Consider the following 21,366-nt stretch of genomic DNA (forward strand, 5'->3'; position numbering starts at 1 on the left):
CAGTTTTGTGCTGTCCTTTTATTTGAATCCAAAAAGGATAGCAGATCTTTTATAAGTTCATTGAAAAATGGAAAAAAAAGGAAATACATTAATAACACATCTAGTGTATGTCACCAACATCAAATCAGTTAATTCATGCCAAAATATATTTGTCCATAGGGTGGTAGACTTGATCTTATCCAGATAGTAAACAATGAATCACGTGACTTTTTACTCTAAATTACGCGTGCGCATGACGAGTCCTGTCTGCCAGATTTCACCGGAAGTTTTTTATTTGAGACGGCTGTAATGTTTTTTTTCATACCCGATTTGATAAAGTTGTTTGATTGTCTCGATTTTGTTGCTGAGGGCTGATTCGCCCTTTATTGTTCAGATTAAAATTGACCCGTTTGGAATATCCATAAAATAATCAATTACATTAAATATTATTTGTTGTCGTTTTTCATTTTCTTTTTTGGATCAAACTGCATTATATTAATGTGATTTTTTTTACGTTTGAAAATTAGAGCGGCTTAAATTGCTGTTAAAAAACGAACATAAAAAAGAGGCTTAAATTTCATTTTATTTTGAAGGTGCACCGAGAGGTTGTGTTTGTTTGCAATGTTTTACTTGACCCTTATCTCGCCATACACCCCGTGATCTCCAAAACAACACAACAAAGTGGCGCAAAGAAACATGGCGAGCGCCGAGGAGTCACGAAGAAGCCCCTCCGTCACACCTTCTTCGGTAGGCCTGGAGTCCCTGTTTCCCAGCGGCACATCGGAGCACTCTTGCGGCGAAGGGAACCCGGAGCTCGAGCAACTGCGGGAGCTCCTTCAAGACTGGCTTTTGCCGTACGAGCCTGTGCTGCTGTGGCTTCAGCGGCTGCTGGTGTGGGAGAGGCCGCTGTACAGCATCTCGGTCGCGCTCACGCTAAACACGTTATTCTGGTAAGGCCTCATCGAGACCATCCAAGCCGAGACGACTGTCAACCTTGCTGGCTCCTTCATGTTGCAGAAATGTACGATCTTTCCGCCAATGTATGAATATTAGGATAAGACGGCTAATCCGATTTTTAGCCGAATGCTAGCAGCACGCTTGTTTCAAGTGGCGACTCCACATCGATTGGAGTGTGAACTGCTTCGACATGAATCAAATAATCTGTCCCGATGCTCCATTTTATTGCTCTGTACGGGGGTTCAACTCGAAAAGTGGGCCTTGTGTCACTGCGATGATGCTAAGGATACCTCTGTAAATAATCTCATGGAAGTTGTGTTGATTGTGTGCCCTTCCCAGGCTCCTATCGTACACTTCCCTGCGCCCGCTCTTCCTGTTGAGCGTGTCCCTCCTCGGGCTGATGCTGCTGGAGAGATGGAAGCCCAAATTCCTCAATGTCCCTGGTAAGAAAAAGTCTTCCTTTTGATTGAGTTCCAGCCTCAAAATGTCATGAACGTGGAAAACAAAATTTAAATGCCAACCATATTTGTCCAGTAGCTGTAAAGTCACAGCAAAATAAGGCTTGTCTTTGCGTACAACATCTTGTTCATTATTTAACTATAAGTCAGTTTGTATCACAATTTGGTAGTAGCGGATTCGATTCAAGAATTACATTACCGTATTTTCCGCACTATAAAGTGCACCGGATTATAAAGCGCAGATTAATGGCAAATGCAATCACACTGTATTAATAAAATGTAACCAACACATCTCTTCAGGGTGTGTTAACCGTATCTTTACATGATACTTTTTCGATTTTGAATGAATCTTTATTTTCATTGCATGTTGCCGTGCAACCGAATATTACTTAACAGGTTTCAGTAGATAGCAAGTGTCAAAATGGCCGCCCCTGAGATGGATAAAAAAAACAGGTGGATTTTGCCTGTTTAACTCATATTCCACAAACCAAACATGAATCAGAACAAAATATTACAAAGAAACTATTTTAATACTGTATTATTTTATTGCAATTTAAATATCTATGAATCTAAACTTGTGTTTTTCTTGTTATTCTAGTTCCACGGGTCGAGGTTTCTCCTATTCAAAGGTATGTATCTTATGCAGTTGGAAAGATTGCCACTGAATACCCTTATGTGTGTTTTCATGGAATAATAGAGAGCATTTAAACCGGAGAGAAAACAAATATTATTTTTGTGTGTGTGTGCGCACAGCGAATCGATGAGCACCAAGCAGCGTCTGCTCAGCGTTCCTGAGCTCAGTCACCACCTAGCGGAAAGTTACCTGACGTGCTGCCTGTTCCTGCACGAGACACTACAGTACAAACGACAGAATCACGGAAAGGTAAAACACACTTTTCAGTTTCGTATGATTTTCTCAGAGACAGTCAGTCGCGTTATCACTTCCGTGTAATTTTATTTTTTAGTTCTGCGCCATGATGTGCAGCGGCTGTTTTGCACTGGCAGTTGTCGGACATTACGTGCCGGGAATCATGATCTTTTATATTTTAGGTGAGTCGACTTTTGTCTTTTGTGATGCCGTTTGATTTTCTAAGTCGGTCGCAGTTCTCATTTCCCCTCCATTTTGAATTTCTTCAGGTCTTAGTGTGATTTTGTGGCCACTGGTGGTGTACCACGAACTGATCCAACGGATGTACACCGGCCTGGAGCCCATTTTGATGAAACTGGACTACAGCATGAAGGGAGAGACCGAGCACCGCAAGCACGACAAGAGGAGTGAGCATCATTCTATTTTTGCCTGGTTGTGGCTTTCGTGTGTCTTAAAAATGACCTTTTGAAACGCTCCCCAGAGGTGAAGAAAGAGGTGGAGGAGGGTGATGAGCCACGAGCCGAAACGGAGAGCGAAAGTGAGGAGGAGCTCTCCTGTTTTGCCCCAACGGTATGGGCCTCCCTCCATCGACTCCATAGTGTCGATCAAACGGTGGTTACTATTTTTCCCAATAAGCAGCTAGCAACAAATCGAGAACAATTTTGTGCTATCAGCAAATAGACTGACAACCAATCGCAGAATTTGCATAAAATTCAAAATATCTGCAGATCCATCCTTATCACTGAGATGTTCCGTAACGTATCCCGCGGGAGATACAGTATGTATCAATTTATCACTGTGGTCGTCTTGCTCAGGTGGATGTCAAGACGACGGCCCTGGCGATGGCCATCACTGACTCGGAGTTGTCTGACGAGGAGGCTTCCATATTGGAGAGCGGCGGATTCTCGGTGTCCAGAGCCACGACCCCCCAACTGACGGATGTCTCTGAAGGTAAACGTTACTTGCGTCAAAGTGACACTTGGAATTCCACCAGTGTAGAAATAGCTGGCCGGGTTCAAATCGGTCAATAGCGGTCTAATGACTTCTCTCGCATACGTTTGTTAGTAGACTCAAGGTGCGTTCAGCGACCGCTCACAAAATAGGACATCTCGCGATTACATGGAATAAAGCTCATTTAATGCAGCAAACAGGAATGACTCATACATTGAAGAGGTCACACGGAAACATTGAATCATTTCTTTGATGCAACAAAATCAGAACAGTCTGCTCTGAGAAACTGGACATGTGAGGAACTCAGTCGTTTTCTTGGATCAGGTGGGGCTTAGCGGAGGAGAAATGAACAGGAATGATGAGAGAATGGGGAATTAGCGATTTAAAAGCCCAAAAAGTTGATTTAGCATGATGTGGCTCTTATGCGTGGCTTTTCAATTTGAAGGTTCTTGAGACAAAAACTAGGTTGGTTGTGGTGTGATCTTCTGGAACACAGCAATGCCCTTCAATGATCATGACTTGTCACCTCTATTCAGACCTGGATCAGCAGAGTTTACACAGTGACCCAGAAGAGTCCTATCTTCGAGATCTGCCCGAGTTTCCCTCTGTCGAAGAGTTTCCGTCCTTGGAGCACAACCTCCTCCGCTTTCCGTTACAAGGCCCGGGCCAAGGTGAAAGGTCGCAGGCGAGCGCCCCTGCAGAGGCTGAAGCCTTGAGCCCCGCCAGCCTCCTCATCCAGCACCTAGCATCCCCGCTGCACTTTGTGAACACTCACTTCAACGGCCACGGGAGACCACCTGGCGGTGAGGTGGCCACAGGAGAAGGAGCATCGGGTCAGGGAGGAGAGGAGAAGGGCGCTGCCGTTAACCAGGGTGCACATCGCTCACTCGAGGCCCTAAGTGAGCAAATTGTGAGCACAGCCATCTCCACTGTGGTGCAGAACACTTTGTCAGCGCTGCTACGCTCCAGTGAGGCCAGCGAGGAGCCCCTCCTGGCTGAGTTCCTCCCTCATGAATCCCCCCCAGGCATTATGGAGACCTTCGCCCAACCCACTGACGCCGCTAGCCCCGCGACGGTACCCGACGAGGACTTGGAGACGATAACCACAGAGAGCGCCACCGGTGATGACGTACGCGACGATACACTGGTCGTTACCGAGGAAGAGGATTTTGAGCTTCTGGACCAAAGTGAACTCGAGCAAGCGGATGAGGAGCTGGACTTTAGCCCTGAAAGACTGTTGGTAGGGGAAGCCTCAGGACCTCCGCAGCATCAGTCATAGCTTCCCGTTTGGCCCCTCCCCCCCTGTCTAATCCAATGTGTTTTGCTTTTAATGTGTCCATTACAATAACATCATACACACCAGTACATCCAAAAAGGTTCATCAATTTGTCGGTGCCTGACGGCAGCATGAGCTGTCAGCGTTTCCCATCTGGCATCTCCGCGGTGAAATTGCTTTGTAAGCAAATTCCCCCCTCCCCCCCCCCTCGTTGAGTAAACCTGCTGTCAGAAGCAGATGTCTGTCCAGATGTTGTTACAGAGATTAGGACTACAATGCAGTGAGTATGCCCTAGAAATTATTTCAATTAACTATTAGATTGGGAATTCAGATTTTGACTGGTGACAAAGTTTTAATTGGGCACATTGAGTGGCTTTCACTTGTTGCCTGGAAACAGAAACTTTGACTGTGTTGGAAAAAAATTTCTACCCACACACGTAAGTAGCTTTGCTCGGCAAGTCAAATCTCGCTTGATGAAAATTCGCATTGCTACAAGTTCTAGTCATTCATATTCACCGACTCACCACGACGAGTACATTGCATGCCATGCATTACACATGTACTAACCATTGTCGGGTTCAAAGGTCAAAAGGTTTATGCTTTTAACCACTCAGCATCCAAATCTCAAATTTGCTCTCAGCGTTGTGTTCATTTTCCACACTTGTCCTTGTGAACTGTATTTGTACTAACTTCCCAGTCTACCAGCCTCCCTGTGTATATTGTAGAAATGATATATATTTAAAAAAAAAAACGGAATTTGTATACAGTATTCCGCAATATTCTGCATGTAAAACAACACTGCTGCACAATCTTGTGGGGGGGGGGGATACATGTGAATGTTTCAGGTAAAAGTCCATTTCTTTAAAATGATCGAATGAGAGGAAGACATTTTCAATACAAGCAAACTGTCAATGAAAAACAATTGGTAACATATTAGCAGACTAATTTGTGTTTGGTGGTAGCGTGCTTACAAGATTGCTAAAAAAGAAATCTATTTTCTAAGCTCTGGTTTTTCCATAAACTAATCAGTTTGGTCTTTTACATCTTGAGACTATCAAAAGCAAAATATGCGTTTGGCCAGGCAAGGATTTTTATTGTATTGTCACGTGAGAGAATAAAAGAACAAACTGAAAAGCATGATGCTCGAAAATGTATTTGTTGAGCAAGCATTTCATTGACCTGTTGTGGCATCTGACATCTTTTCCCTGTGAAGGAAATTCATCTTACATTATTAGGGATGTTGATGTTAGGGGGGGTGCTGTTTTTTAAGAAGCACAAAAAAAAGTTTCCTTGCCTGAGTTTACTTGCAGAAAGATCAAGTCTCTGCTTCAGATCATCTCCAAAAGATACATCGGACGCAACTGACCAGTGGCCATCTTTGAAGGTCACTGGCACCGATAGGACCACGTCGCCGGGGATGTCGGAATGTTCTGCAAGTTGCCCAAAGGTTCATGAAGTGAGCAAACTATAGTCCCCTACTTTTTTTTTTAAGTTTCACCTGTGCACAAGACCCCCACAGAGAACACCTGACTGGAAGTAGAGGTCCTGTTCCATGCCTTTAGGAGAGTGAGGATCCCGTTGGCAGTTGACATGTCTGCTCCGTGGCAGGTCTTTGAGACTACAGCTGCCTGCTGACCACGCACAATGTCTTGGAAGTTGTTGTCAAGCCATTCCCTAGAAAAAGAATGTAAATAGTATAGAAAGTGCGTTATGTCGTTTGTTGATCATTGTTGCCCACCCTGGCCAATGGGAAAGAGCAGTTTAATGCCACTGCTAATGACAAGTGCATCAATAAAAAAAAGTTATTTCATGACTGGAGTTTGTTTTGTGTTCATCTGAAGAGATTTCAAATAATCTGTCAATACAGAAAAAAATTGTGTTAATGCAAACACAATTTTTTTCTGTCAAATGCCACCGAGTTCATTTTTGTCTTTTTTTCTCTCTGATGACATCTTAATTAAATGTACGATTGAATAAGTTCTATTTCAATTTTTAAGGGGTAAGTTTTTGTTGGTATCTTCATTGTAAATGTTAAAAAAATGTCTTTTTCACATTTTTAAGTGGAACTCTGCTCTGAAGTTGAACATAATAGCCCTGTTACGAAAACGTTTCCAGCCATCTCGAGCAGGGTTCTCAAACCTGCAGTCTGAGGGCCATTTGCTGGCCCTTTCTTACCATCAAAGTTTCATGTTATGTTCTTTGCTCGCTCAATCAGTGTGAGTCTGTGTGTTTAATCACTTATGGGTTACCTTAGCTCAGACTCATGGCAAAATGTAATTCTCCCAAAAAAAAAAAACATACCCCAGTCTAGTCATGTTCTTGTCAAAACCTGCCGCAAAATGAATGCAAAAAATATAAAGTAAATCCAGAAATAAATTTTAAAAAATTAACATACTAACACAATTAACTATCAATTTAATGTTTTGATTTTTTTTTTATGTCTGTTCTCCATAGTAATGTGCATTCAACAATGGGATGATCCTTTTGTTTCCTTACTGACCTGTCGTAGATAATCTCCAGCACTGGGTGAAAAAAGAAAGGGGGCCCTTTGGTTGGTCCATCATAATTAAAAACCTTTGCCCTCTGGAGATCTACGTAGAAGATGTCTCCAACATCTCCCCAAACAATGATGTCCGTCACCTCTAAGCGCAGAACACGGCAAAGTTGCTCGCAATGTTAATGAGTTGAGCGCATTAAAACGAAAATACTTTAGTTACCTGAAGTCCTCACTTTGAGCTTTTTAGCGATGACAGCTCTGGCTTCATTCTCCAGCTGAGTCGCAACGGCGACGAAGCGATGGCTGTCGATTGAGCAGGCTTTCAGTAGAAAGGAGCATCGGAGGTTCAGAAACGCTCGGCCCGACACGATCACCTTCACGTCCTTTTTGGCCCTTGTCTCAATCAATCGTCCATATTCAGTGTACAGGTCTGCCACTGCTTTTATTTTCTGTCCTTGCTGCCCATCTTCTGTATCATTGTCTTCAGACAAACAGTCATCCAGCAGGAGGATGATCTCCGCTTTGTGGAAAGCTTCTTCCAGATCAGTGTGAATGGTCACCTGAAGCCAGATAACTGCTTTTATTGGTGAGGTCACAAAAAAACAAATGTTTTCATTATATTCAAATGATCTGCCTGATGAAGCAAAGGCATCGCCAGATCTTCTGTCTCCATCTTCAGCGATTGCAGTTCTTCCTCATTGCCTTTCAGATCCAAGAGATGGAGGCTGATGACAGAGGCTTGGGACAACCCCTCAGCAGAGAGCAGACTGGGGATCAGCATATTGCACGTTGGGTTCAGAGCGCTGGCAAAGCACAAAGAAGGTTGAGTCATCGTAAGTTAAACGCACCGAATTCTTTCTTGTGGAAACTTTTTGGGGTTCTTTCACCTGCTGATCCATATGTGGAGGGGTTGGATGAGACTGGCATGATACTGCGCCTCCTTAATGAGGCTGATCTTGGTTTCAAGGTTTTCTTGAGCAATACTTTCCATCATTTCTTCAGCCATGTCTGATGTGATGTTGTAGTAGTTCTGATATGAAGGTACATGGCCACGTATATTACAAACATGCTCTACGACGTGACAAGTTAAATAGAAGGCCAACCTGACAGTGCTCCAGAAATTCATTGAAGCCACCTAAGAACATCCCTTTGCCTCCTTGATGCACCAATTCTCTCCATACCAGCGGGGACTCTTCGTGTTTCCAGTCATTTCTTTTGCATGTGTCTTGTAGCCAGTCCTGGAGACCAGCGAGTTTATCAACGAGATGCCCAAAACTCAATTTTCAATATGAATAATGACCAAGGTTACCGTCCATTCATCTGGAAGGATTGAGATCTTGTGAATTTGGAAATTTGGTAAAGAACGCTGCAATCTGTCAGCCAAAAGTTCCGCTTTGGCATAATATGGACAATCCGTTTGGCCTGTTGGAAAACATCAAAGTGTATCTACGTGTACATTAGATTTAGATTACATTGAATTTTATCAAAAGATATTAGAGGGGAGTTAATACAATTCTGCACACTATCATTCTGCTGTGGTGAACCCTGACTTTGGAAAATAACTAACAATTTGAAGATCATGGTGCTCCTATAACATTATTATTATTATTATTATTATTATTATTATTATTATTATTATTATTATTATTATTATTATTATTATTATTATTATTTAAAAGTTGGACTTGTACATGAAGATCTTAATTATATATTGACTATTTTATTTGAAGTTTTGAGGTTGCTGACCCCTAGTGGACATGAAATGTCAGTAAAATATGTGAACGTGAGCGGTTGAAACTTGCAAGCTACATTCATAAACTTACCAGCCAGTACAAACTTTGCCATTTTATGAGAAGACTCTGGTTATAAGGTCTTAACGACGAAATGGCGGTGCAACGTTGAGCATAACGGAATGATTTCCAAAGCTCTTTGTTTTCGATCGTGCTCCAAGTTGCTAGGTAACACAACGTTCAACAGTGTAAGAGTCCGACTGAAACGACACAGAAAAAAAAGAAAAATATACATTTACGTTAAGACGAAAAAAGGTGGCTTTATAGTGATTTTAAAAATCTACAATTAATTAGTTGTATGTTATTTGGAAGGAAAATGTTTTTTAGGTTGCTACAAATATATATTTTTTTCGTTACGTTCGAGCAACAAGTTATCATGTTTCTAGAGGGGCTGCTTAAAGTGGTGCACACACCTCGATGCGCCATATGCGAATGCAAGTTGTAAAAATAACAAGTAAAAACAACATTAAGGACATTGACAGTTTAATCGCTTAAATAATTATTTATTTAAGTTATATAACTTTGAGCGTAATGCAGTTTGACGGTGGACTGACTAGATATTGCCAAACAAAACGTGTTGGTTCATTGTTGACCTTGCGTTAATTTGAAGACCTTCTGACATTAATTAGCCTGATAAAATATGTAAAAAATAATTCGTTAAAGAGTCTTCACTTATTTGAACGCATCTTGGTGAAGAATGTCACTGTGGTTGACACAAGTCGTCGTGAGATGTTCTCTGCGCTCCTGCATCTATTCAGTCAAATACTGCAGCTCCACAGTAGCAGGCAAGAACTCATGTTCCTCCGAACAACAATTATCACACTTTTATGGCACGAGACAAATCCCTCCGTGGCGGGCTGCTAGTTTCAAGAGTCCCGTGAGGTTCTATTCGCTGGATGCCAGTTTGGAACCAGAGAAGGTTGTCTCTCCCTCTGTGCCGGGGTCTTTGGTTCTGGATGAGATCCAGCATCCCACCGACCAGAGACAGGGAAGGTCCATTTTTTTAAAACTCCTGCAGCACTGCAGCTCCCCATCAGATGTGCTTGACCTCAACCAAAAATATGCGGCCACCCCTCGTCAAATCAGCAACTGCTTGACATATATGTGGTCCAGCATCAAGAAGATGTCAGATGAGCAGCGGCGCTGTGAGGTGCAGCTGATGTTTGAGCATTCTGCATTTGGTCAACTGCTGGGAAACGCCATGACCAATGTGGGCTCCATGCAAAATGAAGACTTGGCTTACTCTCTTCTGGCTATGGTGAATTTAGGTGTGCCCCAAAGGAGCCGTGTGGTCCAGCTGTATCTCCGTGCTTGCCAGGTAAATACACCTGATGCAAATGATTGATTTTTTTTTTCTATTTAATTTTTTTTTTTTTCTCACTGCCAGGAGAGGTTGAATGGCTTTGATGAGAAGAGTTTGTCCATTTTAGCCTCCTGTCTGGAAAATATGGAGAGCACCCCCAATGTTGTTGCACTGAAACAGGGTTTGAGGTAAAAAAACAAAATTTTCCCAATCATGCCGCATAGTAAATAATTTCTTTTTTATTATTGTTTGCTATTCCAGGTTGGTAGTTGAAGCGCTCCTTCCCAGGATAAAGAATATCGTGGCGCTCCAAACTGTGATGCGTCTCTTGGGTAAAGATATGCCGCTAGACCTCAAACGGAAACTTGAGGTATGTTCCCCTGTTCTAAGATCCAAAACTAAACTAGAAAAAAAAAAGTTGTATTGAAGTGATTTCTTGATTGAACAGGTCTGACGGTACTCATGCGATTGACTAAAAGGTATTCCTAATTTATGCTTCAATCATTTCAACTTTCAGCGAAAGGCTTTCTCAATGACTGAGCAGTTCACCCTTCCCAATACACATCACATGATCTCCACCATGGCCAAAATGGGCTTCTATTCCAAACCACTGCTGGATTTCTGCAGTCAGAGAATTACAGGTATGATGACAATAATCCATCAAACTTCTGGCTTTGGATCAACTCGCTATCGTTGCTCTGGATCTGCGCAGAAAATCTCCACGGAGTCCCGTTTAACCGACTGTTAAAAGTGCTGCTTTCGTGCCGGGAGCTTCGCTACAGAGATTTGACCCTGCTCACCGGCATCTCCGACTACATTGCCTCCACGATAGACATATGGAGCCAAAAGGAGGTAAAGCCCTTCTGGATGATTCATGACATTATTATCAGTCTAACTTTCTTATTTCACTCCAGGTTGTCCTCTTCCTGTCGGTGTTTGAGAACCTCGCCTTTTGTCCCGCCTCGTTGATGGCAGCATTTGCCCAAAGAGTCATCGCCAACCCAGACACTCTGACGCTTAAAGACCTTCTGTGTGTCCTCAAGGTGTACTCGTCCCTCAACTATTGCTTGCAGCTGGACAGAGAGCAGTATGTTCTTTAGTTCGTTTGGATTTCTCAGCCAATTGGTGCAACCAGCTGATGTTCTGCTCTAGGTTTCTCCAGAGCCTCAGCAAGACTCTGGACTTTTACCTGCACAGGATGTCAAGTTCCCAACTGTTAAAGGCTTGTTATTGTCTCTGCCTTCTTGGCCACTTCCCATTTGCACCTCTGGAGAAACTCCTACAGGGTGCCGCCAACTTGGAGGGGCTGAGGAGAGAAGGTCTGGACCGCACTTGTGAAATAAGAAAAATACCCTGTTTCTTATTCATCCGAATTGTCTTCACAGCAGCGACGTACGTCAAGAAACAGGAGCAAATGTTTCAAACGCTCCACCTGTGCCTCCATCTTGACCAGCCTGTCCTCCCGAAGCCACTAAGTGTTCCTGCAACCATGCTGGGAGAAGGAACATCCAGGGCTCCGTCGGTCAATCCGAGTCTCTCGCAGCTCCTGCGAAATTTCTTGGCTGACCAAGCTGATGTAGTGCTACAAGAAATGGTGACGGTGGAGAACGTCTACTTTATAGGTAATAAAAGATGCGCTATTATGATCGATATTTTCTCTTATGAGTAATAATATAAACACTGAAAGAATGTGCCTGCTTCAAATATTCTTCAGTTTCAAATAACAGGTTTTTTTTTTGCTTTGATTTTTAGATGCCGTGATAAGCAAAGCCGTGGCAAAGCAAACCTTAAGTGAAGAAACGAGGTAAGACCTGTGTCAATGGAGTTCCCCACATTGTCCGTAACTTTTAGGAACGCCAGGTGGATCTCAATTTCGTAATGTTATGGTGACTCCCCTTCTTGAAAAAGAACCCCTTAAGCTACAGAAGCTTCTTGTCACAGTTGCAGAATTGCAGTTCTTTGTCCGGCTCCTTCAGCTTTCTGCTTCGGTACGTCTCAACCCCGAGGTCCGCTGGCTGTCAAGCTTCGCCATCTTCAGCTTTTAGGCTATATTCCAATTACGGTAAGAGTTTTTTCTGTTTCTGAATCACTAGTCACAATAAGATCCTTCACTCAAATATGCGATTCTACTTAATGATCCCATTGTCTTCACTCGCCAGATAACAGAACAAGTGCTGAAGTCTGAAGAGAAGGCAACACAACTCCTAACACAAGAAATCTTTCCGGAAAGGACAGTCAGCACCTAATGATCTGTCCCGTCATCACAGAGGTTGAATTTTGTGGAAAATTAATTCATTTCCTATACCATTATTGAAGTTGCATTTAATTTAGAAGGAGTGGATAGTATTAAGTTTGCAATATTAACAGGATCCACGCGGTTAACAATAAGCTTCACTATTGATTAACCAAATCATATTGCGAGGCATTCAACCCTGAAAATGCACGATCCAATTTTACGACCTAATCCTGACTTCATGGGTTTGACCCCAGGGGAAGTTTATGAAATGTATTATGAATTATTGTTGAATTATTAGTTTTGTTAAAAAAAAAAACAATTTGAAGAACAGTGTCGGGCAGTTAATAAAAAGGAAAAAAAATGCAACATTAATTTACCTTCACAACACTGACTCTGATTTGACACGTTCACGTTGATTGACTATAGATTTCAAAGATCTTCGATTAAAAAGTAAAGCAATACAACATGTATGTAGGTTGCCTGGATTGCAATGATCCAGCAGGTGACCTACTGAACAATAGAGTAACACAGTGCCAATACAGAATCAATACAGTTTTGCTTCATGAGGCCTCATCTACCCATCACAGTCTAGAGATGGTAGAATGAAGAATATTATAGAATTTTAAACATTTTGTCATTTCTTGCTGAAATGGTCAAGGGTAGCTCAAGTGGATAACAATCTAGTATTTCTAATTTATTGCCCTATTTATTGTCTTGAAGTGACAGCTTTAACAGGATCGAGCTCAAGCAGTGTTCCATTGTGGGGTTCAACGTAGCTAGTTGAATGCGTACACGTTGCGAATTTTTTTTTTAAGGTTTGTAAGTTTTTTGTTCACGTAACACGATGCGTGCATTTAATTGACTTTTGAAAAGAAGCAACTGCGAAATTGGTAATTATGTATTCCGACGCGACGATACATTTGCGACAATTAGATACGACACTTATATGTCCGATTATGCGTAGGACGTGAAGGCAACGTTTGGTCTGGGTTGGACAGGAAACGACAGACGCGCAGCGTGTCCCCTACGCGGTCGGGGAGAAGAATGGCTCATGGTCTGGGATTCATGTAGATGAGACTGAGCGTGAAAACATGACGATGACGGATACTTTAAAGTAGTTTTTATCTATCTTCCAAAACGGCTCACCACCCGAGACCCAAGAAGCGTGACGCATCTTGCCCACACGACTGTTATATTCCCCCGCTGGAAAGGAGACAACCAGAGGACAGGACCCTCTTTGTGAGTCCCATTTCACTGTAAGTCTTATTTTTCTTATTATTATTACCTGCCTGGTCGTGTATGCGTTCTATTCTCCTTTTTAACTTTCCCTGTGGTGTTCGGGAACGCCCTTGATGGGTAAGACCGTTGTTTAATTCATCCATGTATTTGGTCGCTGAGCCGCACGCTGTTGACAGTGGAAAGAAAAGCACCGGTCTGCCGCATTTCCTCAAACTCTATTCTAATTTCTAAAGGGAGCATCCGTAAATCCTCCGGCCCTAAGAAAAGGATGTGTGGACGGGATGTGGGAGGTTCGTGTTCCAGAATTGACGCTGATTGCGGTTCGTGTTCCAGAGTTGCCGCCGATTGCGGTTCGTGTTCCAGAGTTGCCGCCGATTGCGGTTCGTGTCCCCCGAATAGCCGCTGATTGCGGTTCATGTCCCCGTGTTGCGGCCGAGCGTGGTTAGGACTTTGCCATAGGCCAGTGAGGTTGTTTGGACTGGTGCGCTTACCCCCCACCCCTCAGTTCGCCACGTGGGGGTTTCGGTTTTTGGGACGTCAGGAGCCGTCTCTTGTGGGGGTGGGGGGTACTGTCAGTGTCTGTGTGTTCGCCCCTCCCTTCCTGTGTCTCTCAATCTATGTATTAATCACAGTCACCTGCCTCTCGTTACCTGTCTGTTCCGTTATTCATGTCCATAATCGAGTATCTATAGTTTGCTCAATAAACCCTGGTCCAAGCTGCATTTGGTCGCCCTGCTCCATTCCATCCATGACACAAGCCAGGCACAAGCACAAGCCAGGCACAAGCACAAGCACAAGCACAGGCACAAGCACAAGCACAGGCACAGGCACAGGGACAAGCACAGCCACAAGCACAGGCACAAGCACAGGCACGGCAGAGCACGGCACCGCACGGCGCAGGCACAAGCACAGGCACAAGCACAGGCACGGCAGAGCACGGCACCGGCACGGCGCAGGCACAAGCACAAGCTGGCAAGGCGAGGCAAGGCGAGGCAAGGCAAGGCAAGGCAAGTACAAGGCAAGGCAAGTACAAGGCAAGGCAAGTACAAGGCAAGGCAAGGCAAGGCAAGGCAAGGCAAGGCAAGGCAAGGCAAGGCAAGGCAAGGCAAGTACAAGGCAAGGCAAGGCAAGGCAAGTACAAGGCAAGTACAAGGCAAGTACAAGGCAAGGCAAGGCAAGGCAAGGCAAGGCAAGGCAAGGCAAGGCAAGGCAAGGCAAGGCAAGTACAAGGCAAGTACAAGGCAAGGCAAGGCAAGTACAAGGCAAGTACAAGGAAAGGCAAGGCAAGGCAAGGCAAGGCAAGGCAAGGCAAGGCAAGGCAAGGCAAGTACAAGGCAAGGCAAGTGCAAGGCAAGGCAAGGCAAGGCAAGTGCAAGGCAAGGCAAGGCAAGGCAAGGCAAGGCAAGGCAAGGCAAGGCAAGGCAAGGCAAGGCAAGGCAAGTACAAGGCAAGGCAAGGCAAGGCCAGTACAAGGCAAGGCAAGGCAAGGCAAGGCAAGGCAAGGCAAGGCAAGTACAAGGCAAGGCAAGGCAAGTACAAGGCAAGGCAAGTACAAGGCAAGGCAAGTGCAAGGCAAGGCAAGGCAAGGCAAGGCAAGGCAAGGCAAGTACAAGGCAAGGCAAGGCAAGGCAAGGCCAGTACAAGGCAAGGCAAGGCCAGTACAAGGCAAGGCAAGGCAAGGCAAGGCAAGTACAAGGCAAGGCAAGGCAAGGCAAGTACAAGGCAAGGCAAGGCAAGTACAAGGCAAGGCAAGTACAAGGCAAGGCAAGGCAAGGCAAGGCCAGTACAAGGCAAGGCAAGGCAAGGCAAGGCAAGGCAAGGCAAGGCAAGGCAAGGCAAGGCAAGTACAAGGCAAGGCAAGGCAAGGCAAGGCAAGGCAAGGCAAGGCAAGGCAAGGCAAGTACAAGGCAAGTACAAGGCAAGGCAAGGCAAGTGCAAGGCAAGGCAAGTGCAAGGCAAGGCAAGGCAAGGCAAGGCAAGGCAAGGCAAGGCAAGGCAAGTACAAGGCAAGGCAAGGCAAGGCAAGGCAAGGCAAGGCAAGTACAAGGCAAGGCAAGGCAAGGCAAGGCAAGGCCAGTACAAGGCAAGGCAAGGCAAGGCAAGGCAAGGCAAGGCAAGGCAAGGCAAGGCAAGGCAAGGCAAGTACAAGGCAAGGCAAGGCAAGGCAAGTACAAGGCAAGGCAAGTACAAGGCAAGGCAAGTGCAAGGCAAGGCAAGGCAAGGCAAGGCAAGGCAAGGCAAGGCAAGGCAAGGCAAGTACAAGGCAAGTACAAGGCAAGGCAAGGCAAGGCAAGGCAAGGCAAGGCAAGGCGAGGCGAGGCGAGGCGAGGCAAGTGCGAGGCGAGGCGAGGCGAGGCGAGGCGAGGCAAGGCAAGGCAAGGCGAGTACAAGGCGAGGCGAGGCGAGTACAAGGCAAGGCAAGTCAAGTCAAGTCAAGTCAAGGCAAGTACAAGGCAAGGCAAGTACAAGGCAAGGCAAGGCAAGTACAAGGCAAGGCAGGGCAAGGCAAGGCAAGGCAAGGCAAGGCAAAGCAAGTACAAGGCAAGGCAAGGCAAGGCAAGTACAAGGCAAGGCCAAGGCAAGGCAAGTAAAAGGCAAGGCAAGGCAAGGCAAGGCAAGTACAAGGGCAAGTACAAGCAAGTACAAGCAAGTACAAGGCAAGGCAAGGCAAGGCAAGGCAAGGCAAGGCAAGGCAAGGCAAGGCAAGGCAAGGCAAGTACAAGGGCAAGTACAAGCAAGTACAAGCAAGTACAGGCAAGCGCAAGGCAAGCGCAAGGCAAGCGCAAGGCAAGCGCAAGGCAACCGCAAGGCAAGCGCAAGGCAAGCGCAAGGCAAGCGCAAGGCAAGCGCAAGTCAAGTCAAGGCACATCAAGTCAAGTCAAGGCAAGGCAAGGCAAGGGCAAGGGCAAGGGCAAGGGCAAGGGCAAGGCAAGGGCAAGGCAAGGCAAGGCAAGGCAAGGCAAGGCAAGGCAAGGCAAGGCAAGGCAAGGCAAGGCAAGGCAAGGCAAGGCAAGGCAAGGCAAGGCCAAGGCAAGGCAAGTACAAGGCAAGGCCAAGTCAAGTCAAGGCAAGTACAAGGCAAGGACAAGGCTAGGCAAGTACAAGTCAAGTCAAGGCAAGTACAAGGCAAGGACAAGGCAAGGCAAGTACAAGTCAAGGCTAGGCCAAGGCCAAGTCAAGTCAAGTCAAGGCAAGTCAAGGCAAGGACAAGGCAAGGCAAGGTAAGGCCAAGGGCAAGTCAAGTCAAGTCAAGTCAAGGACAAGGCAAGTACAAGGCAAGTACAAGTCAAGTCAAGCACAAGCACAAGCACAAGCACAAGCCAGACACAAGCACAAGCACAAGCCAGACACAAGCACAAGCACAGGCACAGGCACAAGCACAAGCACAGGCACAAGCACAGGCACAAGCACAGGCACAGGCACAAGCACAGGCACAAGCACAAGCACAGGCACAGGCACAAGCACAAGCACAAGCACAAGCACAGGCACAAGCACAGGCACAAGCACAGGCACAGGTACAAGCACAGGCACAAGCACAGGCACAAGCACAGACAGGATCGAGCACGGGCAAAGCGCTGGCACAGGCTCAAGCACAGGCACAAGCTTGCAGGCTCAAGCAGTAGCACAAGCACAGGCGTGGCGCAGCCGCAAGCAGGCACAAGCACAGGCACAGGCACAAGCTCGGCACAGTATTGTACGGCTCGGCGAGGGCACGGGCACAAGCGCAAGCACAAGCACAAGCTTAAGCACAGGCACAGGCACAGGCACGGCAGAGCACGGCACAGGCACAGGCACGGGCGGAAGCACAGGCACGGGCACGGCACGGCACGTCAAGGCTCGGCACGGCACAGGCACGGGCAGGCACAAGCACAAGCTGGCACGGCACGGCACGGTACGGCACGGCATGACACAGCAAGGCAAGGCACAGCAAGGCAAGGCAAGGCAAGGCAAAGCGAGGCAAGGCACCGCAAGGGAGGGCGAGGCAAGCACAAGGCCAAAGCATGGCGAGGCGAAGCAAGGCAAGGCAAGGCCATGTGAGGGCTAGGCAAGGCAAGGCAAGGCTGGCAAGGCAAGCGCAAGGCAAGGCAAGTACAAGGCAAGTACAAGGCAAGTACAAGGCAAGTACAAGGCAAGGCAAGTACAAGGCAAGTACAAGGCAAGTACAAGGCAAGGCAAGGCAAGGCAAGTACAAGGCAAGGACAAGGCAAGTACAAGGCAAGGCAAGGCAAGTACAAGGCAAGGCAAGGCAAGGCAAGGCAAGGCAAGGCAAGTACAAGGCAAGTACAAGGCAAGGCAAGTACACGTACAAGTCAAGTCAAGGCAAAGCAAGTCAAGCACGAGGCAAGCACGAGGCAAGGCAAGCGCAAAGCAAGCGCAAAGCAAGCGCAAGGCAAGCGCAAGGCAAGCGCAAGGCAGGCGCAAGGCAGGCGCAAGGCAGGCGCAAGGCAGGCGCAAGGCAGGCGCAAGGCAGGCGCAAGGCAGGCGCAAGGCAGGCGCAAGGCAGGCGCAAGGCAAGCGCAAGGCAAGCGCAAGGGCAAGCGCAAGGGCAAGCGCAAGGGCAACGGCAAGGGCAAAGGCAAGAGCAAGGCAAGGGCAAGGGCAAGGGCAAGGCAAGGGCAAGGGCAAGGGCAAGGGCAAGGGCAAGGGCAAGGGCAAGGGCAAGGCAAGGGCAAGGCAAGGGCAAGCGCAAGGCAAGCGCAAGGCAAGGCAAGGCAAGGCAAGCGCAACGCAAGGCAAGTGTATCAAAAGAACATTCCAGTCCAGAACGGATGTGTTATCCGTCTTAGTTATACTGCATCCATTGCAGCCTGGTCATCCTAGAAGAGGGACCCTCCCATCTGTGGTCTCTTAAGGTTTCTCATTTCCCCTAGCTGGAGTTTTGAGTTTTACCCTTGCCCTCTTGGGAGTTTAAGACCAGGGGATGTTTGAGAATATTTGCCATTTTTCACATGTCATGAGTGTTGTTGTTAGTCACCTCAATGTTGAACAGAGGCTGTGATTTACCCAAGTCGAATTCTTTGTTTGGCAGCCTCAGACATGGCAAATAAAATTTGTGTCTGCATGTTTGAATTTGTTTTAGGATTGCCCCAGCGAGCTAACACATCATGGAATCCGCCACTGAGGGGCTAATACCGTTAGCAAAGCGTGGAGTAACACGTCGACAGACGTTCTAAATAAGTCATAGTTGTTGTTCAACTATTCCTCTTTTTTTTTTTTTTTTTTTTTTTTTTTTCATGACTGTAATGTAGCGTTGGCCATCGCCTGAACGCCGACGGCAGTTGCGCCTCCGTGCGTCAACTGAATAGGAACATTTAACGGGACGACGCCGTCACCGCGCGGGGTATCCCCCGATAAATAAAAATAGAATAAAGCCTTCACCGTGTTCAGGCTTCAGCTGCATTTGCTGTCCACCGTCCGTAGAGACGGCAGACGGGCGGAGAATCGATTAAATCCCCGCGATCAGTATAATCCAAGGTAAACGCTGACATTTCAGACAGCCTGTTATTTTGACTGAGGGGTGTAACGCGCGCCGCACAAGTGCATACTATATGGGGAGGGGAGCGCGGGAAAATCAGTGGCCGAAATGCATTAACGTCACATGACATTATTATTTGGCGCCAAAAAGCCTCCCTCGTCCGCTGCCACTAGACTCGTGAGGATGGCGGGCTGGGTGGGGGGGGATTGTCGTGAGGCCGAAATGCATTAACGTCACATGTCCGGGCGGCCATTATTATTTGGCGCCAAAAAGCCACCCTCGTCCGCTGCCACTAGACTCGTGAGGAATGGGGGGGGGGGGGGGGGGGTCCGATTGTCGTGAGGCCGAAATGCATTAACGTCACATGTCCGGGCGGCCATTATAACGAAACGGAGAAGATGCCAGCCATGGTATGCGCATATATAATAATATTATAATTGTAGATATGTGAACAATCTAATTATTAGAAACTAGCAATTGGACAAACATACTGTCATGAAGCTGTGTAATGATGCATTCCTTAGGTCACGGCAGAGTAGCAGGAAGAAAAAGGGAATATGCGAGCAATAATAATACATTTTATTACAGGCTCTTGGCCCACGGGGTAAAAAAAAAAAATCACATACATTAAAATAAATAAAAAGAGTACATTTCAAATGTTATGAGAGGCACTCATGCCAGCGTCCTCTGATGGTGGATGTGTACCTTATAGCACTACATCCAGTATACCTCACAGATGAATGTTGACGTCAATAAAACAAAATGACGTACTTTCCACAAAGTGATCTGAGCAGATGTAAGAAATGGAGAGTTGGCTTTCAAAGCTCGGAGCTGTTGCGGCCATGTTCCGCCCTACGGGACCAGTGCATCCGATATGTTGCGTGATCGTGGAACTGAACAATTCCAGTCTCCATTTCACCTAGCATGCATGCGTTTGGAATGTTGGAAAGAACCATACTTAGAATTTAAAGGAAACTCGATGCAAGCAATGTATATCGCAGGAGATACAGTATGTATCAATTTATCACTTTGGTCGTCTTGCTCAGGTGGATGTCAAGACGACGGCCCTGGCGATGGCCACCACTGACTCGGAGTTGTCTGACGAGGAGGCTATATTCCAATTACGGTAAGAGTTTTTTCTGTTTCTGAATCACTAGTCACAATAAGATCCTTCACTCAAATATGTGATTCTACTTAATGATCCCATTCTCTTCACTTGCCAGATAACAGAACAAGTGCTGAAGTCTGAAGAGAAGGCAACACAACTCCTAACACAAGAAATCTTTCCGGAAAGGACAGTCAGCACCTAATGATCTGTCCCGTCATCACAGAGGTTGAATGTTTGAAACCTCAAACCAGAAGGCCTGCATGAGCGCATTTGTACAAAGCCCAATTCTGGTGAGGAATGGAGAAAATACACATGAAATGACCGAGCTGTTCCCAAATGCTTATTGAGTATCGTTAAAAGGAAAGGTGATGTAACACAGTGACTCCTGCCCCAGCTTTTTTTTTGTTTTGGGAAAGTCACTTGCTAAGGGAAGGGTTGTCAGGATTCTGACTTTTGCAACTTCACACTTTACATGAGCTAGGTGAATAAGTAAAAGTTCACATTTCACTCTAGTACTGGTAGCCGAAACACGCAAAGGCTTTTTGATTTGGTGTCTTCTCTCGATTGAGAAGCCTCAAATTAATCATATATTACTTGTACCATTTTATATTGACAAATATAAATTTGGAAAGGTAAAAGATTGTGTCTTTCCAAAATAACTAATATATAAAAAGAGAGCTACATAAACTTTGGTAACTTGTTGTACTTCGCTGAGCCACTAGGTGGCAACACAGCCTTGTTTTCTGAGAGACCTGTTGCCATTCATTGCAGCACACCAGGAAAAAGGGACATTTTGTTAAAATTAATGGTATCCATTCATTTCCTATACCATCTTTTAAGTTGCATTTAATTTAGAAGGAGTGGATAGTATTAAGTTTGCAATATTAACAGGATCCACGCGGTTAACAATAAGCGTCACTATTGATTAGCCAAATCATATTGCGAGGCATTCAACCCTGAAAATGCACGATCCAATTTTACGACCTAATCCTGACTTCATGGGTCCGACCCCAGGGGAAGTTTATGAAATGTATTATGAATTATGGTTAAATTGTTGAATTATTAGTTTTGTTGACTCTGATTTGACACGTTCACGTTGATTTTCATCTTCGATTAAAAAATAAAGCAATGCAACATGTATGTAGGTTGCCTGGATTGCAATGATCCAGCAGGTGACCTACTGAACAATAGAGTAACACAGTGCCAATACAGAATCAATACAGTTTTG

General features: G+C 45.8%; 3 protein-coding genes across 6 annotated transcripts; 2 read left to right on the forward strand and 1 right to left on the reverse strand.

Annotated features, from left to right (window-relative positions):
* The first annotated feature begins 604 nt into the window (after nucleotides 1–604).
* Nucleotides 605–5,626, forward strand: retreg2 (reticulophagy regulator family member 2). Its single transcript, XM_088363949.1, has 9 exons — nucleotides 605–929; nucleotides 1,276–1,379; nucleotides 1,993–2,023; nucleotides 2,148–2,277; nucleotides 2,360–2,444; nucleotides 2,532–2,669; nucleotides 2,744–2,832; nucleotides 3,078–3,213; nucleotides 3,750–5,626. The coding sequence occupies exons 1-9, from the start codon at nucleotides 676–678 to the stop codon at nucleotides 4,490–4,492; spliced, it is 1,710 nt and encodes a 569-aa protein (XP_088220075.1). The 5' UTR covers nucleotides 605–675; the 3' UTR covers nucleotides 4,493–5,626.
* Nucleotides 4,708–8,971, reverse strand: mdh1b (malate dehydrogenase 1B, NAD (soluble)). 2 transcript variants are annotated; one of them, XR_015854714.1, is made up of 9 exons: nucleotides 8,810–8,971; nucleotides 8,296–8,408; nucleotides 8,090–8,224; nucleotides 7,874–8,016; nucleotides 7,621–7,789; nucleotides 7,207–7,546; nucleotides 6,990–7,131; nucleotides 5,784–6,163; nucleotides 4,708–5,694 (listed from the first exon to the last, which is right to left on the reverse strand). XR_015854714.1 is itself a non-coding variant. In XM_088363971.1 (9 exons), the coding sequence occupies exons 1-9, from the start codon at nucleotides 8,829–8,831 to the stop codon at nucleotides 5,708–5,710; spliced, it is 1,452 nt and encodes a 483-aa protein (XP_088220097.1). In that variant the 5' UTR covers nucleotides 8,832–8,971; the 3' UTR covers nucleotides 4,708–5,707. The 2 variants fall into 2 exon arrangements, 1 of the variants encoding a protein (XP_088220097.1); XM_088363971.1 differs by having other exon boundaries at nucleotides 4,708–5,919; nucleotides 5,988–6,163.
* Nucleotides 8,972–9,159: 188 nt separating this feature from the next.
* Nucleotides 9,160–20,825, forward strand: fastkd2 (FASTK mitochondrial RNA regulator 2). 3 transcript variants are annotated; one of them, XM_088363930.1, is made up of 13 exons: nucleotides 9,160–10,094; nucleotides 10,164–10,267; nucleotides 10,341–10,449; nucleotides 10,597–10,720; nucleotides 10,792–10,931; nucleotides 10,994–11,166; nucleotides 11,232–11,398; nucleotides 11,468–11,701; nucleotides 11,832–11,883; nucleotides 12,021–12,141; nucleotides 12,239–13,571; nucleotides 20,077–20,156; nucleotides 20,254–20,825. In XM_088363930.1, exons 1-11 carry the CDS (start codon nucleotides 9,474–9,476, stop codon nucleotides 12,323–12,325), a joined length of 1,932 nt encoding a protein of 643 aa, XP_088220056.1. In that variant the 5' UTR covers nucleotides 9,160–9,473; the 3' UTR covers nucleotides 12,326–13,571; nucleotides 20,077–20,156; nucleotides 20,254–20,825. The 3 variants fall into 3 exon arrangements, with proteins under 3 accessions (XP_088220056.1, XP_088220047.1, XP_088220063.1); XM_088363921.1 differs by having other exon boundaries at nucleotides 9,163–10,094; nucleotides 11,465–11,701; XM_088363937.1 differs by having other exon boundaries at nucleotides 9,163–10,094; nucleotides 11,465–11,701; nucleotides 12,027–12,141.
* Nucleotides 20,826–21,366: the final 541 nt, after the last annotated feature.

Source organism: Syngnathus floridae, chromosome 2 (assembly GCF_059516105.1).
Source record: "Syngnathus floridae isolate MCC-2025c chromosome 2, RoL_Sflo_1.0, whole genome shotgun sequence".
Classification (NCBI taxonomy): domain Eukaryota; kingdom Metazoa; phylum Chordata; class Actinopteri; order Syngnathiformes; family Syngnathidae; genus Syngnathus; species Syngnathus floridae.

Bases quoted from the DNA above. Each gene is read 5' to 3' on its own strand.
- retreg2 (XM_088363949.1), top strand. From the start codon at position 676: ATGGCGAGCGCCGAGGAGTCACGAAGAAGCCCCTCCGTCACACCTTCT. The intron at 2,670-2,743 runs GTGAGCATCATT...AACGCTCCCCAG, and splicing joins CCGCAAGCACGACAAGAGGA to AGGTGAAGAAAGAGGTGGAG. The intron at 2,833-3,077 runs GTATGGGCCTCC...CGTCTTGCTCAG, and splicing joins TCTCCTGTTTTGCCCCAACG to GTGGATGTCAAGACGACGGC.
- mdh1b (XM_088363971.1), bottom strand. From the start codon at position 8,831: ATGGCAAAGTTTGTACTGGCTG. The intron at 7,790-7,873 runs GTGAAAGAACCC...GTGCTTTGCCAG, and splicing joins CTCCACATATGGATCAGCAG to CGCTCTGAACCCAACGTGCA. The intron at 7,132-7,206 runs GTAACTAAAGTA...TTCTGCGCTTAG, and splicing joins GCTCAAAGTGAGGACTTCAG to AGGTGACGGACATCATTGTT.
- fastkd2 (XM_088363921.1), top strand. From the start codon at position 9,474: ATGTCACTGTGGTTGACACAAGTCGTCGTGAGATGTTCTCTGCGCTCC. The intron at 10,932-10,993 runs GTAAAGCCCTTC...ATTTCACTCCAG, and splicing joins ACATATGGAGCCAAAAGGAG to GTTGTCCTCTTCCTGTCGGT. The intron at 11,399-11,464 runs GTCTGGACCGCA...TTGTCTTCACAG, and splicing joins GGAGGGGCTGAGGAGAGAAG to CAGCGACGTACGTCAAGAAA.